This window comes from Manacus candei, unplaced genomic scaffold (assembly GCF_025592945.1).
Source record: "Manacus candei isolate 608988 ecotype Guabito, Panama unplaced genomic scaffold, ASM2559294v1 h1tg000114l, whole genome shotgun sequence".
NCBI lineage: Eukaryota > Metazoa > Chordata > Aves > Passeriformes > Pipridae > Manacus > Manacus candei.
Window position 1 is genome coordinate 3,240,752 of NW_026138162.1, and position 12,940 is coordinate 3,253,691.

The following is a 12,940-nucleotide window of genomic DNA, read 5'->3' on the forward strand; positions in this document are numbered from 1 at the left end:
TTTCTTTTCGATTCATTTCTGTGAGAAATCAAAATTTTAATGTCAAGGTTTTTGAGAAAGATTGCAAAGCTGTAATTTGTTTTATTGCTTTTTTTGTTTATGTCTCACTGAAAAAATGTGACATGTCCATATGAAACTTTTTCCTTTTGTTAAGTCAGTATTTTTCTGAAAGAAAGCCATTTCAGTGAAAAGAAAATTACATATACTCAGCTCACTCATTTGTACAGTAAATGATGTAACCGAGTCTTGATTTCAGACGGAGTTTCTGAGTACCCCTAAAATACATGCAGTCTGGGGAGAGGGAAGCTAGGGGGTTTTAGTGAGCTTTTTTGTTTGCTTATTTTACTTGCTTGTTCTTGGATAAGAAGTTTAAAAATGAGAAATAGTTATTTTGTTAAGGCACTGTTACATTTAAGTCATAGCTCCTACTAGGGGAAGAAAACAATATGCACCAAAGGAACGTACCCAGGCCCTATGCATCTCTGTTAAACTAGAACAATAAGAGCTTTATCTTTGCCTCAGGGAGCCTGGGGGTGATAGCAGCCACCACACTTGCACGCCTGACCAAACTAAGCTGAGTTTGCAAGATACAAGAGGATAAGAGCATGAATGAATTCTTTACAAAAGGCAGTCAGATATTCAGTGCTCAATTCAAATATTCAATGTTTGCTGGTAAACAGAATGAGGGAATTGCTGGAAGTAAGGAAAGTAATTGAAAAAAAACCCATCCCCAGCATCAAGTAATAGCAATGGCTAATAATACATGGTTTAAACAAAATGTAAAAACCCAATACTAAAGCTATTTAACTGTTCTTTAAGCATTAGACATCTGTGCTCATTTTTGGGACTTGAAAACTCGTTTAGCACCTGTTTAACAGTGATTGGTGCCTTACAAATAGCTTACAGCAAAGACGACTCACCTTGCATAAAGCAGAAATGATCTGATGCATTTTCAGTCGATGAAATACAAAGACATCGTACACGGCTGAAATGGCCAGAACAGTCACTCCTTGCTCCTTCCACAGCATGCTGCATCCTGCACACAGTCCTGCTCCCAAGATCCAGCCCCAAGTACTTGATGAGGAACCTCTGGTAGAGCAGTGCTTCACATAACACATCAGGGAAAGAAGAAAGAAGAGGCAGGCTCCAATGTCTGCCCTCCCTACAATTCCCGCTACAGCTTCCGTGTGGATGGGATGAGATGCAAACAGCAGGCCTGCTATCAAGGTCCAGTACCCATCTCCAAAGAGAATCCTGGAGAAGTTTGTGAAAAGGCCTGTGACTGCAGCATGTAATAGGACGTTTACAAGGTGGTAGCCCCATGGGTCCATTCCCCCAACAGCATGGTTAATGCGGAAGGAAAGTGTGCAGAGAGGTCTGTAGGACTTGTGGCTCCCACTATGAGTGAGCAATGTCCCCCAAAAGTCATTGTAGAAGATATGGATCCACGGCGTCTCAGGCAGAAGGTCCTGGTTTGTCTTGATAGCTCGACTACAAAAGACAAATAAAAGCTTCATTTTAACAGAAGAAAAAGGATATAAAAGAAAGGCTGAGAAAATGCAATCACACTGCTACCACAAGAAAGAATGGCATTGCTTTGGTGCTGCTTTAATTCAAGTTTGAATTTTTACAGGAGGTTTTAAAAACTACATATCTATTGACTTCCTGCTAGAGCAAAATTTCCATATAAATTGGCTTTTAAAACATTAGAAACAGATGTTACACTGTTTCCATTAAATTAAAACACCCTTCAGTGACATTCTTCTGAGTCTAACCCAGGAGTAATCGGTTAAGATTTGATGAGTTATAATTAAAATGTTAAAAGAAATATGAAAAACTTGCAAACATTATTGTTGAAACAATGGATCCTCCAGTAATTCAGAACTAAAATCCCAACTGGCCTTTTATACTGAAATTTTAATTTAGATTTTGGAATGAATCTCTCTGACACAGATGAACAATAAATACAGAAGTCGGTAGGAGCATGCAATTTTCTGGTTCTGCACAGGGCACACCCAAAACTGTCTTGTATATATTTTGACTGACAACATTTTCTGCTAACACCTTGCTAGAGACAGACAACAGAATATTTTAAAGACGAAAATATACCTTTATTTAAATTTTTTGTATTTCCAATAGAGGAGAAAAAAAAACATGTTTCTATGTTGTACTAGCTTATGAATTCAAGTCTATCAGCTTGATTAGAAAAAAAAAATTGCTGAAGCTTTCAGCATTTGTGCTTTCGACCACCCTGGCAAGGACTGGTGCCAGCCATCAGCAGTCTCCATGTCTAATTTGTTACTGTAAAAATCTGTCTACTACAGTGTTTGTACAAATCCAAAGATTTGCATTTAAAATTTATGCAGAGGGAAAAGGTGTGAGACCTGCTTAGTGAAAAAAGATGAGTAGAATTTAATTAGTTACTTGTATTTAAGCAATTAAAGATGCATTGTTGTTACTACTGAGCTTAACTCATTTAGCATTTATTTTATTAGCTCAAGACTCTTCTATTCAACATACTAAACAAGAGAGATGATTTATATCTAATTCTTTACTCATACCCTCTATCTGCCTTTCTAACAAATATCCTCTTATAATTAATAATTTTTCAATTCAGATGAGGGAGGGGGAAAAACGTGTGAAATGCAAGCCCACATTTAAAATGCATGTGCATGACTAATTCATATTCTAAGACTCCCCTCACATTCTGCATTTCCTTGGAACCTTTATCCAAATCCCTTTTTTTTTATGGTATTAGCTTCAGAAATGTCGTTCTTGTTCTGGAAAAGAAAAATGCTCAAGCACTGATATACTATGCCACAGAATCTCCATGCAAATACTCCAGATACCATGCAGCTCAGCATTTCCATTGTCCAGAGCATACTGTTGTAATGCTTTCAGACACGCTTCCTCTCAGCATGTCCTTTTGTCTCTGAGCGTATAGAGGTTATGGAGAGGTCACCTTAAACCCTTTAAAGATCTGATGATGCTTTCTAGAATATTTGAAAATTTTCATTTTGACTTCTGCTTATGCAGTGGATCAGGTTCCCTGTATTTGTTTTCCCAACCCCACACACATTTTTCTCATTTTAGTCCAGTCACAAAAGAACACTGGAAGAAAACAAGATCTTTGTTTTCATGTTATTTATCTCGTCCTTCTGTGTAGTCCTTTCCCGAAACCTAATTCCTCTGTGATTTCAGTTTGTAGTATCACTCTCAGAACCACTATCAGAAAACTAGGAATTCAGCAAGAGTAAAGCAGGTGTTAGGCAAGAAAGAGTCTATTCTCTGAGAAAAATATATTATATTTAGACTACAGGTTCCCAAAGGCTAAGGACGGCTATCAGATGTCAGGATTTAGAGTTAAAACCCTGAACAGTGATAGTGTTTTTTCTTGGGGAAATAATAAGAAAATAAGTGGCAACAATATTGCCAGAACAACCACCCTCCCCCGAGGCAGCACATTCTGCCTCAAAGAGCCTAGACAGTACACAGGTTATTCCCAGGAAATGGTAGCTTTTATTATATCTTTTGCAAATATGGCCATTTCCAACACTTGAAGCTATGTAACCACGTAGCAAAAAAAACCAAAAAACAAACAGAACTGTGGCTATCAATACACATGTATAAAACAACTCCACACAACTCTGCTATGCTTCTGAAAGAACTAGCACTCTCTCTAAGCTGACAGTTTTCATGCAGCACACACTCATATTGGACTATTCCCCACCAAAAGTAAACTGATTATCTCCATATCATAAAGAAATCTATTGTGCATTCCAAGGCATTAATTCAGTCAAATTTTATTCACAGCCTTAGCGACAAATTTGAGGCAAACGTGATCCTTTCTTGTTTAGACCTGTCCATATTAAAAATTAAAACAAAGAAACAAACAAGGAAAAAAACAATAAAAAAATAAAAATGAAGCCCTGAAGATACAGTATTGATCACCCTATATTTGGGTATGGATTTCAGCAGGCAATTTTGAAATACTCCTAGTTTCTTGTGAATGTAAATGCAACATATTCTAGAATCTGCCAGTCAGCATGAAACATATAGAAGTTGCCAGTTCCAGTTTACTCAGTGGTTTAGTCAGGTCAAATGCTGTATTTTCTAGAAATCAGGATTTTAAATAAAGTTAAAATTTCTTTTCATATGGTTATTTTTTTATTAAATATTTATAAGAAAAAAAAGTCTTGCTAATGCTTTGGGATATTAGAAAAGTCTAATACAAGAGGAAAGCTGGAGGTCCTACAGTGAAGAAGCAAGTCTCACACAGATTGATTGTTAAAGTTCAACTACCCTGTTTCACATCATAAAATGTAAGGAAAAATATACTTGGCCAACGTTAGACTTGACGGTGCAGGAGGATGCTGGAATACAAGCACCCGAGATACCAGAGCCAGGCAGCTCTGTGTCATTTTACTCTCAATAAAAGTGAATGAAGTCTCAGTAACACTGAGGTCAGACAGAAAGAGTCTGTGGGTTTGAGTCCAGCCTATGCACCACCAGCCAAGCTGGGATCTGCATCCCTAGCCTGGCTGTCCAACTGCACTGGCAAAAAAACATTAAGTGAAATGTTTATCTCTAGGAAGAGGAAAGAAATACAAGCTCTGTATCTAATAAAATAAAAGAATAAAAATAAATAGTACTCAATTGCTCATATTAGGGCCCCAAGGGCACTAATGAGCCTTGACAACCTGATGACCCTCCCAAGGCTCCCACACCTTGCCCACAGTCCCAGGACCTCATGTCAGCTCCCCCCACGCTGCCCAGGGCCCAGGACCCCATGTCAGTCCCCCAGGGCCATCAGCCTTTGCCCCAGTGACACCTCAGCAGGGCCAGTCTTAAGGTCCCCAAGCCTTACCCTACCAATGGTCTTGCTGAGGTGGGTCCATATTCCCAGCCTGGCCTTGTTCCCAGGGGGGTGCCCAATGCCTGGGGCTAGGGCTGCCCCAGCTCCTAGCTGGGGCAAGGCTCTGTTTTGTCTTTAGCTACCAAATAACCAAGCTGTTAACTCTGCTTAGTTACCAATTTCAGCCGTAATTCTGAAAGCAACCACTCCTCCCAGCCTGGCAGGTAGTGCCAAGAGTGACCCCAGGAACACATCCCATGCTAGCAGCCACACTCACTCTCTGCAGATAGAAAAAATTATTAATTGTTGGTTCTGTGAAAGACTCTGAAATAAAGGAAACTACAAAATGCTTTTAGCCTTGCCTGCTGCTTCACTCACAGTTTACCTTTAGGTTGCATCCTGCAGATTAGTTCAGTCTTGCTAATGGGCATAATAAGGGCAGCTCTCCCACTGCACTCATCACTCTTCAGCAGAACTGCAAACTCTGCTCTCGCTAAAAGGCAGTAGGTCACCCAAAAAAGTAATTTCTCAAAATTCCAACACAATTGGCATTTTTACTTTCAAGCAGTCTCTGATAAGGGTTGCAGGCTCAGTCAGGGAGCTTGCTTTCTTCAATTTGCAATGCCTGACCATTTCATACATCCCAGGAGAGAGGGATATCTCACTGAGCATAGAACAAATGGATGCGCTGGAGGGTGGGAGGGGAAGGAATTGGAGTCAGCTACCAATTCTTCAGAAATGGAAAGGTGAAGAAAGACAAAAAACTGTAAAGGCAAAATCATAATTTCTAACCCATTCAAAAGAATCCTTCTGCCTCCTGCCACAAACCACTTATTTGCCCGGGTCAATACACACCTTGAGCGCAATCACTGAGCTTTTTTTTCATCAAACTTAAAAATGCCAGAGATCCAGTCATTCACACAGGCACATTTACATGCATACACACACAAAAAAATCCCAGATGTTTTTAAAATTAACAGCTATATACATCCTAAACTTCTGCAGTGGTGCTAAACTGATCCAGGTGTTAACACTAGGGTAAAAAAACAGATGCGACATTCTAAAGTGATTTAACAAGTTAAGCCTTATATCCAGCTTCAGTATTACTAATGGTCCCCATATGCTGCAAATTAACATCAGTATTTGAAGTAGACAACATATTTTAAAGGAAAAGGAGAAATCCCAAACGTGCACACAGGAAGCCATTGACCAGACCTCTCTCACATAAAATAGATAGGTAGTGATGGACTGGCAAGTCTCTACTTGTAGGTTCTTCGTTGTTTTTCCTCAGTCATTTTTAAATAGTATTGATTTAGTCCTTTTTCATAAACAGCAACAAGAAAGCACCCTAGAGAATTTTAACAGTGGATCTTAATGAGATACCCTAAGTATGCTTTCCAGGCTATGTGTTACTTGTATAGACAACAAGACTGAAAACCCAGACAGAGCCAACTTTTTTGAGTACAAGCATCCCCAAAGTACGTAGCAGCTGAGTCAATCCAAGCTATGTATAGGCTATCTGTTAGGCACGTGGTGGTCAGAAAGCTTGTCATACTTGGGACAGTTCTTACACTTGCCCACAGACTATAATTTATATGTAGTCTGTACTGACAGGATAAAGTAAAAATCAGAAAATACTATTTTCTGATAGAGATGTCATAATAAAGTAATAAGCTTAAATACATGAAAACACATTCATCTAAATGTTTAATTATAGACTCAAGGGAACTATTTGCCATTCTAGTAGAATTCTGGTGGCAATTATGTCTTACATGTTGTGTATTAAAGTCCATTCTTCCTCAATAGTTGTGAAAGTGGAATTTAGCTACAAATCCAGCAGGCAGTAAAGTTTGACCCATGCTCCTTCACAGGAAAAAAAAAAAAAAAAAGCCAGGAAAACGAAGACAAAAATCAAAACACAAAGCAAACAAACAAACAAAATCGCTTAAGATAAACAATCAAAAAACAAAACAAACTTCTATATTGCAGGAGACCAAAATCTTTGCATCCTCTGGGTTTCAAGTTGCAGCTTTCAGTTTCTCTTAAGAAAACCTGTTCTTAGGTGAATCTCTAAGGAAAATCCTATATCACATGGGAAATACTGGGCAACAACTAGCTAGGTGATATACAGGATCCTGAGTTGCTAGCTGGCTCTGAAAATGGGTCTGTACATACCAAAGGGATTGAAGGAAACACCTAGGTTCAAATAATGCCAATAGTATGGTCCTTTTCAAACTGTATAGAAACATCTGAATGCACCAAACCCAGAGCTCCAACACCAAAGACAACTTATAACTTTCAAATAATTTTCCTATCTTATGTAATTACTAGTGAAAGCTATTATCTCTATACAGAATTAGTACAGGACCTCTGGAAAATATATTAACAAATGATAATTTTAATTCTATATTTTGGAATATGACAGCAATTCCATAGTCAGCTTCAGTTTAGTACCAGAACAAACAGGAACTACAAGTAACAGGTCTGTAAGTAGCGTTTTACTCATAAAACTTTCTTGGATGAGACTTTCCTGCATTAGATATAAGCAGAGTGGAAAGACGGATGAGTGAGACAACTATAACTACACCCTTAAATGATTGCAAATACTGCCAAAAATGAAGACAGACAAATAAACAAAAATACTCAAGAAAACAAACAGGAAAATCACAGAGAAAGGTTATTGTCTTGTATCACAGTATAAAGACATACAAACTTTCTAAGATTTTTCTATACTGCACAATGTCTTTTTAAAGAAATTGATCTTTTAAAATAAGCAGTATGGAAATAAAAAAAAAATTAGAAAAAATAAAAACAAAAGACATCTAAGCAAGTTAACTTGTTCCTTATTTATTTCCAACGCCTTTATCAGTTGCGGTTTAACTTTGTCCACCAGGAACTGGCTATGATCCAGCAGTCCATCAGCTGCGTGCTTCTAGACCCCTTACAACTTTGCAACTGAAGATGCAAGATGTTCTTTGAAAGAAGGAAGTGGTGGCAATACTTAGATATAACACTGAATGCTATTAGGAATTGCCTTAACTACACTGCAGTATGTTCATGTATTGATTTTCTTATTGACTAAAAGAGCTTCAAAAACTTTAAATAACCAAAAGTTCAAAACATTTCGGTAACGAGAAGGTTGAGATGGCCTCAAAAATCTTCTCCACCCAGAATATAAATATTTCAAAAACTAACTAAAAAGGCTTTGAACTGACTCATTCTCCATACTGTAAGCCTTTCCATTTCTAAGTGTATCCTCATATGGTGAAAGAATATGACCTTAATATTAACATTAAGCGCACTCCACTCCCTTTCAGTTTAAGATTTAGCCTGACATAAACACTGAAAGATGGACTATGGAAATTTGAAACCCTAATTAATTCCAACTGCCTGACATAGTATTATTTGATTATTCATGCACAGGTTAAAAAAAAAAACCGCACTGGAGGGAAATGAGAGAAGTAATTAATACTTTCATATGCTGAACAATGAAATACCATCAGCGTCCTCTCAAGAGGAAGCTGATAAAAACGTAAGAACAGCTTCTGTCTTTCTGTTTGCTCCCTGACTTTCTTCACCACAGCATGTACCATAGGTCTGTGAAAAGATACTTACACTCCTAAGTCAGAAAATGCTTCCTGCTATTCTCACAGATATTTTATAAACTATCGTAACCCCTGACTACACCATACAACATAAAATTGCTAATTCTGTTCTTCTAAGACTTCAAGATACTTTTCAATTATCTGATACATATTCTTTCAAATACACATTCAAAGTTGCTCTTTAAAATATTTTTCAGAGTCAAACTATTGCCTGACAAGAACTCCCAATTTGTTTATTTCATATATGTATGTAATACCACCTTCTGAAGCATGGTCAGAATTCATAGTTGGAACCTCTGCTGCCCTTCCCAAATTTATATTAGATGATAAAAGCAGGCCCAGCAAGTCTTACTAGATTTACTATTCTGCAGTAGAATATGGCACTATACTATTTCTCTTCCCCACTTTCCATTGAAAAAAAAAACATAAGTATTTTTTGCCACTTCACATACAGCAACTCACAACAGTACAAGGACAGAAATGTTAAATATAGCAGTTAAAGTAGACATGTCGATTTCTTTAACCAAATTAATAGTATGGATATTAAACTACTTTTTTTGACAGGTCACCTTCTGAATATACATAAAGCCTTTCCAAGACACACACACTTTAAGCCATTATCTGAAAACAGAGGCACACATTTTTAGGCAGCACTCTGATTTTTTAGAGAAGCATTGAAGAGAATACCCAGGAACACACGCACGTACAAATATAGAAATAATGAGTAGAGAAGAAACCACTGAACCACAACATAACATACACTCTCCTTTATTTAGTTTTTGGAGGGAAGGAAGGATAAAAAAATGCATCAAAGTTTTTGTGCATAAGTTCCTTTCTTCAAGCTTTTTATTTAATCACCAAAACAACCCTTCATTAACAAAGTTCTGGTCTAAACTTAGGATTTTACTGGTTTAATTGAAAAGTGTTATTCAAAATCTGATCAGTGAAAACAATTTGCTGTATGTATCTCCACAGAGGTCAATTTAATCTTCATACTGTCTTTAGAACTCAGACATGAAGAAATGTCTGTATTGGGGGAGGGGGGAAAAACCCAAATAATCACAGACCCAGGTATCACTGGTCATGTTCATGTTATTCACCGTGAGAATCAAGTGATTCAGAGAACAGTCAGACCCACCTTGGCTTTTCCACAGAATTGCCAAGCACAGACTGGGCCACGCTACAAACTCTCAGCCTTGGAATCTGTGACCACACAAAAGTTTCCTGTTTCCAAGAAGTTTGCTCTTTCCTCCCTTTAGCCCCACTGTAAGATACATAAATGCATAAAACTAGTATTCTGACACACGTCAATTGTACACCCTATATCACTTTTGCTACCCAAAAGGATATCATGTTAGCAGATTTGTGGGGTGAGTTGTTTGGGTTTGGGGATTTTTTTAATAATTACTTTTTTAAATAATATCGTATAGAATAAGCATTTTCCGTTTAGGTTAAGCCTATTTTGGAATCTTACAAATATTTTTGCTGAGGCCTTAAAAGACTATTTTGTATGGCAAGAAACTAGAAATCTTGGGTACTTTTTCTTGAAGTATTGTCCATTTTTAGTATAACTGCCCTCACAAGTTGCCCAATTACGTATATGAAAGATTGCCCATAAATATATTAACACACTACCAAAGGTACCATTTTTATCCACTTCTGCTTACAATTTTTCTGTCCTGAAATCAGTCTGGTCTAAGGAACCAAACAGACATCACTTGTCTTCAAAGTCATTACTATGTTCCTAGTCTAGTTTACCAATTTGTCTGATATGCAGTCACAGTCCCATTTAAAGGCAGATACCAAATAATAACAAGGAGGGCAAGGAAAACCTCCCTGAGGATTACAACAATTTATTCTGAGTCAGCTCCAAAGTCTAGCTACACAATCATGAACCAAATAATGTACTGCCATTTCAATGAATTAGTCTGAGGAAACACAGAAAGCAAAGCAAGCTTAACTTGATGGAAAAAGCAGCAAGAAATGTTAACATATAGTTGAGGCTTACATTTCTCTGTGATAATAGTTTACTCACCAGTGAATCAATCAAAATATTTTAAGTACCTTCTCAGAGGATTCCAAATTGAAAAATCGTGCAGCACTTCTTCTCAGATTCGTATTAAGCAAAATTCCTACAAAATATATAGAGGGCCGAAAATCTGGCTAGAAAGCAATTGTAATGGAGCTAGACTTTATCTTCAGGCCTTGCTGCAGACATGCCAGATACGTTCTTGTAAGCGTTTTTATAATTTTATTTTTTTAGCAGAAAAAAAATGGAACTTACTACAGACTTATGTCAAAACCAATTTTTATGAAAACTAAATTCTACCAAAAGGTAAAACAACCCAGATAATTAAAACCTATATTTTTTCACACAAAGCTGTGTAATGACTTCTAATGAATAGAGTGACTGCTCAGCATAGTCCTGTAACAGGCTCCCCAGGAAGGTGGTAGTTACCATCCCTGGAAGTTTTCAAAAAATGAGCACTCTGTGATACGGTTTAGGGTGCATGGTGGTATTTGGTGAAAGGTTGGACTTGATCACTCTGGAGATCTTTTTCAACCTTGATGATTCTATGAATGAACTATGCTCTATCCAGCTCTTTAACTTCTTTACAAGAGGCACTGTGGGATGCCCTTTATAAATATACTTTAATAGAGTAGATTGGCACCCACTCGTTTGGAAAGTGTGGTTCCTACTGAAAAAAGCTAAAATGAGTTTTACTAATTTGTTTCATCTTGGTACAACAATAGTTTATCAAGATCAGGGATTCACTAGAGTAAACCAAGTTTCGTGGCATGCCACAGCAATTGTGAAAGACTAGAAATTGAAACAATAGCAGTGTTTAAAATAAATCTTACTTTCTTTTCATTCCTCAGTTAAGAGCACACAGTTAGTAGGCAATGGTTTGGGAGTGACATCAAGAGGACTAATTACAGTTATTTTGGAAAAAAAAAATATGAGCTTTATAGTTGCCATTATATGCAAGTTTGCATCCCATACACTCTCAAGGATTTTACTGGATGTAGTCAAAGATTGAGCTAAAAAGGCAGGAAATAACAAATTAGTTGAATTATGTTATCAGAATACACAGGATCAAACCCTGATTTCTGCTACATTAGCTTTAATTCACATTGGTATTGGAATAACCTCCACTTTATGTCACTGAAACCAGTAGGTTTTATAATCAACTGCAATTGGCATAAGCTTTTACAGTCTTTCTGCAGACTTTTTAGACTTCCAAGTATAAAAACAAAACAACAAAAACCCATTCCTTTCTATGTTATAGTATAGCTGTTAGGAGGCAGGCAGTAAGTAAGAAGAATCTAAGACAGCAATTCAGGTAAACCGAAGCCATTACCTGAATCATATAACTGATCAACTTTCCTGACAATAAAATTAGAGCTAAGGCAAGCTAAGCTGAACTACAAAAGCAAGTAGCTTTGAACTGAAACAGTTACAGATTTTCAAGTCTCTCCAACTCTATGCTAGCCAACTGCTTGCATTTTTCTTCACTGGTGATTTCCATGATTTTTTTTTATTTTTCCCCAAGTAGCTTTTACTTTCCAAAGAAGTATACTTCTATAAATGAAGGTCTGAAAATCTGCTGAAAGATCAACCCAATATTTAATCGCTAGGCTTAACTTCCCTACTGTAAAATTTAAGTCCAACCACGCTTGACAGCAGCACACCAGAGGACTGCATTTTTCCTGGCAGATGAGAAACCCAAGTGCCACAAAAGGTTATGGCATTTCATAACACTGGCCTTTAGACAATGACAGCTGTAAGTTCTGCCTAGAAAGACCTATAGAGGAAAGCTGATCACACACAAACATTTATGAAAGCTTTAAAAAAGTAAACAGTTTGCTTCTTTCAGTAATCTATATCAAACAGAAATGGTCTGTGAGAGCACAATTCATGTAGTATTTTACTAAGACAGAAATTGTAAGTTGTCTTTCAAAATTCCATCACTGATAAAGAACAGTGATAATTTTGCCCCTCTATTGAAAGAAGGAGGACTGGCTGAGATCACAACAAGAAAAAAGTTCAAATAGGGAAAAAATCACAGATAGATTAAGAGCAAAACCTGTAACTCAGTGCGATGAAGGTGACAAATTAGAGGACAGCTGCCTTGGAGAAGTCAGTCAGCACTTTCAGACTTAAAAAAGAGAAAAGCAGTGGGTACTGTGTTGTTGCATTTGTTGACAAGGCAAATATATTCTCTTCAAGTAACTCATCTTCTCACATATGCATAGAAAAAATACAGAATTTCACCTTGGAGAGAAGCAGCTTCAACTTCACATGTCTGAGCTTAATCAAGTCTGTTTTCAGCTAGGTCTCTGCATGTGTTTTACATATCATTTAAGAAAGAGCATTGTAATACCTTTTTTTTTAACCAAAGAGTAACAGTCCATTTGAACCTTTACATAAACAAAGTGAATATCTATGGCCTACAATGCCATGGAAGGTTACTTCTTG

The 12,940-nt window shown here is 37.2% G+C and overlaps 1 protein-coding gene across 3 annotated transcripts in view; it reads right to left on the minus strand.

The window, feature by feature from the left end:
* The window catches only part of TMTC2 (transmembrane O-mannosyltransferase targeting cadherins 2), a 244,057-nt gene that overhangs the window by 139,274 nt on the left and 91,843 nt on the right, over positions 1-12,940 (minus strand). For 2 of the 3 annotated variants that reach the window (XM_051770037.1, XM_051770038.1), the window contains exon 2: positions 921-1,491. The exons of the other annotated variant lie outside the window; for it this stretch is intronic. In XM_051770037.1, the coding sequence (XP_051625997.1) occupies positions 921-1,491 (571 nt within the window). The remainder of the gene's footprint in view (positions 1-920; positions 1,492-12,940) is intronic. 3 annotated transcript variants of the gene reach the window in all.